The following is a 6,000-nucleotide window of genomic DNA, read 5'->3' on the forward strand; positions in this document are numbered from 1 at the left end:
TCTCCCAGACAGCAAACCAAACTGAGAGCCAATTAAAGAATATCTATGTTCATATAATGAAATTATCATGGGATAAACCTGGTTGGGTATAATCCCAAAGCTTTCCATGCTTTAATACTTCCAATTAAAGGACAACAGTAACAACAACAAAAACCATTCTATTAATTAAACCCTTCCTTAATGGAGTGTCTAAAACACAGACCTTTTAAAAATATGGAGCAAATATGGGGAAAATGGACAACTCTTCCTTGGGAATGTTTAGGAGTAAACATTCCTCCAACTCTTCTCAGTTCCTGGGGCATACATTATGCAAATTGTTTTACCACAGCACCAAACTCCTTTTTTCTTCAAGAACCCTTTGTGTCCCCGCCCTGTTGCTGGCTGGCTGGGAGCACGCCCTCCACCGCCTGCCGGCTGCCAGAGCCACTCACATAATGTAGGCTTTGTTTATGTGTCCATAAATATTTGACAATTCAGAAGCAGTGCAGTTCCCAGCACAAACAGAAAGGGATATTCCTAGGCAATTTCAGGGTCATCAGCATACTATAAGGACTCCCCCAGATAGAGACAGACGCACAATGACAGAGGATTGGGGGGTCATTTCAGGGTAGAAACTAAGTCAAGTGGGTCAGCTGGTCTCTGGAGGCAGATTTACTAAGCTGGCATTGAAGATACAGGAAAACTGAAGGGCTTCATTGCTCAAAGAAAACCTCTTCCCCCTGATCATCATGCCTAGGAATCCACTTGCAAATGCATTAGGAGTACACTAAATCCCTGGGCTAGATTCAAATGGAAACCTGTAGCATTACTGGCTCTTCCACCCTTCCTGCTGGAGAATTCCGAGGAGAAAACCCCTGGCTATTCACGGTGCCATTCTCTGGGGGAAGCTGCAATTGCAGGTCTGTAGCTGCAGAGAGGGGAGAAACCCACCTTTAAACAGAGAACCAGAAGAAGAGTTTGGTAGGGCTCAATGATGGCTTCCAGACTTGCAGAACTAACAGCTGTGCCGTAAACAAGAGTCCATAACGTCCATTTAAGAGTACTATACTCACATAAAAGGAATTTTCTGCTCTTTGTGTAATACTCCGTCTATTAAATTCCCCATTCAACCCTAACCTTATGCAAAACTAAGTCAGTTAATTTCAATTGATACCAGTGATTTAAGAATAGTAATTGGTGCACCAAAGACAAACTACAAGTGAAAGAGTTACCTGTAATCCTGATATCATTTTCTTGGCTTCCTCCATTTCTTTTTCTAAATGTTCTTGTTGTTCCAACAGCTGTTCTTCCCATGAAGTCTCCAGGTAGGTTCCAGGGCTACCTGGTCGCCAGTCTCGGGATAGTGGAGAGTCTGTCTCCTCTACAAAATGAGAGGAGGAAATCCAGTTCATGTTGAAGAAAACTGAGATTCCAGCAGAAAGTGTTCACAGTCCGCTGCGTTCACAATTAGGTCACCTGCCTTCTGAACCTGTCCTCATTGCATAAACTGGACCTCCACCAGGTGGGGTTGTGAGACATAACGAGCTGGCTGTTAACTCAACTTCAGGCTCACAAAAGCAATACTTAACTCTGTTGGGAAAATATATCCTCTTTAGAATGTTTAGGAAGCAATAAGACTGCCTCTTCAGGAGTCTTGGTATGGGACATAGATTTTACTCTTAATTCTCCAGAACTGGCATTCTCAGAGCTTGATTCTGCTACGTACAAAGAGGGGAGCTGTCAGATGCAGAGAAAACAAAATTCCTGTTGGTTGGTTGCTCTGGAGCTTCAGGAGGGAGATCTCAACTTAATATTCCTTTGACCATTCTATCATAACTGATCCCATCATATATAACACCATGTGATTCACACAGGAAATAAACCAGTAAAAACACATTTGCACAAATTGTTTAATCTCTCTAATTTTATTTTCCTACCTTTACAATCTCTTTGCTCTGATTTCATTCATAAGAATGAATATAATAAGCATAATCCCTTTGGGTTGTTGCGAAGATTAAATGAGCTAACTTATGTGCAGGTCCCCATGGTGCCTGGCCCAGAGCAATCACTCAATAAATGCTCTCTCTCTCCCTCCCCAGAGTCCCAGGAGTTTCTGACTCAGTAACATGACTGATTCTTTGATACTAATGCCAGGGCTGGCAGAGGAGCAGAATAAGGAAGAATTTAATTCTAGTTTTTCTTCTGAGGACTTGGATTTCATTGAATCCCCTATAGGTGAATAAAACTCTATCTAAAATGTTTTGCTTCTTTCATGTTTCCCGCTGTGTTTATGTAAGTAAAAGGAGAGTGACTGAAACAGAGGAAGGAGAAGTCTAAATAAAGGGAACTCCTTGTGGTCCTTTCAGTAGCCCTCACACCAAGCCTGATAGAGACCTGCTCTCAGACACCTCAGATCCTACTCTATATTCCTGGCCCCACTTCAAGCTAGGGAAGTACTGAAATTATTTGTACAGCACAGAAATAATAAAAACTATTTACATGGGTAAGGCTTCTGACTATTTCCAAGTCATCTCCTAATTCATAGGCAGCTAGCTGAGGAACAGCCTGTCTATACCGCTGTAGGATTTCTGACAGCTAGGACACTGGCAGTGACATTCTGTAAGAGGATTATTATATTAATTGGCTCCAAAGCATTAGAGCCCTCTAGAGCTGATCCTGTATGCACAGACTATAGAGAGGCACAAGGCCAGGGAGCTTACAGGTAGATAGTCAGGGCCTCTGAACTCTTCCAGTTGAGGGCTGTTCCTTGAGCCAACCGAGGCAGGCTGAGAAATAGTACCTGTTCTGTTCTCTATTCCTTCAGAGGGAATAATCGCGAAATCTGCCTTCTCCGACTGGGTGATAATGGATTCACTCTTTGCACTGTGGACAGGACTAGGTGAAGTCAGGCTGTCATCGAAGAAAAAGGAAGAGAAACAACTATTTGATGAACAGTTGTCTTGAAGTCACCATTCATAATTTATCTCAGAGATATGTTCTTATTCATCTTACTCCTACTGCCTAACGCAGTACCTGGCCCACAATAAGAACGAGTATTTGAATAAACTTCTTGAATGAACGAAATAAATACTGAATGAACAAATGACCCAGCACTAGGAAATCTTTTTCGCAAGGCTGCCTTTAAGTCTAATTCATTCAGAGGAGATTTATCAGAAGGACAGGTAATCTGACATTTTACAGAGTTCCAAGTTTTGTTTTGTTTTATTTTGATTTGTTTTACTTACCACCACCACCAACTTTGGGCCCAAGTTGAGAGACAGATGTAATATGCGTTGTAGTAGCTTTGGGAGATAGGAAAAAAAAAAACTATTTCCGATACATTGATCTTTCACAGATAAGTAGCAATACCAGCAGAGTAATCACAGAAGATCAGCCTTGGGCTGATCCCAAAGGAGGGGATGAAATGGATGGTGCCTCAGTGGACAGAACTTGCAGGAGTGTAGACAGCACCAGAATGGGCAAAGGGGCAGTGATATATCAACAAAGCTAGGATGTGACAAGCAAAAGGGTAATAGGTCAAAGGGGGAAAAGACCTGCTAGGAGATAGTGAAGGTTTACCTGATTTGTTCCTATCAAAGAGTTATTTATATCTCTGCCACACTATTTTCAAACTGTCATCGGAAACCTCGCAACAATTCTTAAGTTCTGATATAATTACTATCCTTGGAAGGAACTGTTCAGATTTTCAGGAAAGTAGAACTTTAAATCTCCAGAATAGCAAATCTGTAAGACAAGCTGGGAATGTGAGGCGGATGCTCCTGTCTGAAGAGCCCTTTTTCTTTGCACCGCACCTTGAGAACATCAGCACTGAAACAATCTCAGGGGCTGTGGGGTCTGCAAGCCCAGCCCCCTCTCGGGAATTCTTTCCAAATCCATCACCCGGACAACAGTGTCAGTGTCTAGGATTCACTGACCCACTTAATGTGCCCCTGAAGTCTCCCAGGCTAATCCTCACAGCCACGATCAGGAGTTAACATTTCATCTTCTTAGAAATCTGTAAAAACTAGAGCCAAGCACAGTGGAAGTAGTAGAGACTTCAAAACCTCTGAAGCAGCCTGAGGACTAGGGTCTCATCTGCCGCATTGTCCAGAGTTTAAGGGCTTTGGTAGGAATGACTTCAAACAGTTATATATTCTCATCCTTATTAGAACCACAGAAAAAATTTTAATGTCATTTGCTTCTTTAAATTAAAGAAAGGAACTTAATCATAGATCTGCAACCTGAACAGGAAAAAGGGGTGAAGAGTGGCAAGAAGTGGTATTCAGAAAAAGTAATTGCTTTACAGAACTCTCTTCTCCATCTTTCACTTCTTAGGTAATCTGAGTTCCAGGCCAACATGAATCAGCTGCTGAAAAAGCACTAATCTAATGGTACTATGTCTTCTGTAAGGAGGACGATTCATGGCTGTTCAGGCTTCAGCATTCACCTCCTAAAAGAAATTGGGATCCAAGTGCAGACAGAGGCCTGCAACAGCTGCTCCTCTTTGAGAAATAATAAGACAACACTTTCTCAGCTGACGAAGTGTTATGGTTGACATGTTCCAGTCTGCATTTGGTTGGACCACAGTGGGGAACGTGTAAGACGAAGAGGGGGATTGGGAAGGGTGGTGTGAACCTGGAAAACAGCTTCCCTAAAACCAGAGACGCATGCTCAGCTCCACCTTCTCCCTCCTAAGTGAGCTGTCGCCCATATTAGGGCAATAGGAGGCGGATGTCTGCATATTCAAGCCCACTGGGGGAGTGGCAGAGCAGTCAGAAGAAAACAACATTTCTCTTTCTAGAATTAAGGCTGCCAGTGTGTGAGGCCAGAGAGGTAAGACCATGAAACTAAATGGCCAAGTTAAAAGAGAAAGAACCTGAGGAAGAAAAATCCTGAGGCACATGGCAGAGCAGGTATCTTGCTGCTTCCCCAAGCAGAACCTCATGGATGAGGATGGTGCATTTAATCCTCTGCCTCGAGTCAGAGAAAAGTATTTTCATGCTAAATTAATTATATGATAGATGATAAGCTCTCTTCGATTAGCTTAAAAACCTTATTTTATAAACAAGTAATCCCCTACTTGCCATCATAATCCTCTCAAGTCAGGGAACAACTGATTACAAATCAGGTCCAACTGATACACTTCTTAATTCCCACAGTTCTAACTCCAACCTTAATTAATTAGACAACCAGTCCCCTCGCAAAGATACTTGCAAATTAGAGTCAAATCAATTTTTTTTTTTTTAAATAGGTAGTGGGCGATGAGAGTCCAGCTCCCTCCTGAAGTGCCCTCCCTTAGCAGAGACAAGACAGGGTAAAGGGCCACTCCTCCTTCCCCTTTGCTGACTCTAGCTTCCTAAACCCACGGTATTTTATAGTGATAATCTCAGGCCAGCAGCCTGTTCTCCCCAATATAGCGCCCCCACCCATCCCCGTCTGTCTCTGGCTAAAAGCATCCCCCAGTCCTGGCCCTGTTCCCATCCATGCCCCCACCTCCAAAGCCAAAGTGGCCTCAGCTCACCATTTGACTTGCGTCCCTCCCATGGTCCCCCTCCTGGCTCCGGCTTCAGCAAGCCTGCTTCCCTGGGTGAGGTGGGAGGCTGAGACTCACAGCGCTCCCGAATTCGGGCATATCTCCCCAAGCTGGGGCCCGAAGAACGACTCCACGGACAGGCCAACTACCAGAGCTGCTGGCCCCGATAGCAGGAGAGAGTAGAGAGGTCAGAGAGGCAGGCGTCTCGGCCCCAGGGACCGGGATGCTCCTGGCTCCGAGGCGCGCTGTCCCGGCAGCTCAGACACTGCAGCAGCCCGGTCTGGGCGGAAGCCGACTCCCCTCGCAGGCTGCTGGTCCCCAGCAGCCGCAGGGTGGTCTCCGCAGCCACCCGGCTCCAGGCATGTCCCCGGGCGCAGGCATCTCAACCCATCTCCGACCGCGAGAAACGATCCCGCAGCTCCCGCTGCGCGGTCGAGTGCCGGCGGCCAGCGTGCGCGCAATCCCAGCCCCGCAGCGCCTCTCCACTC

General features: G+C 45.1%; 1 protein-coding gene across 13 annotated transcripts in view; it reads right to left on the reverse strand.

The window, feature by feature from the left end:
• Window positions 1-6,000, reverse strand: part of DIXDC1 (DIX domain containing 1) — a 66,290-nt gene that overhangs the window by 22,623 nt on the left and 37,667 nt on the right. For 11 of the 13 annotated variants that reach the window (XM_025047447.1, XM_025047449.1, XM_025047443.1 and 8 more), the window contains 3 exons: window positions 3,225-3,281; window positions 2,780-2,889; window positions 1,212-1,360 (listed from right to left, as the gene is read on the reverse strand). In XM_025047447.1, coding sequence (XP_024903215.1) covers window positions 1,212-1,360; window positions 2,780-2,889; window positions 3,225-3,281 — 316 coding nt within the window. The remainder of the gene's footprint in view (window positions 1-1,211; window positions 1,361-2,779; window positions 2,890-3,224; window positions 3,282-6,000) is intronic. The other 2 variants (XM_015590114.2, XM_006912817.3) reach the window with 1 other exon arrangement.

The sequence above is a fragment of the Pteropus alecto genome, unplaced genomic scaffold (genome assembly GCF_000325575.1).
Source record: "Pteropus alecto unplaced genomic scaffold, ASM32557v1 scaffold224, whole genome shotgun sequence".
Lineage (NCBI taxonomy): Eukaryota > Metazoa > Chordata > Mammalia > Chiroptera > Pteropodidae > Pteropus > Pteropus alecto.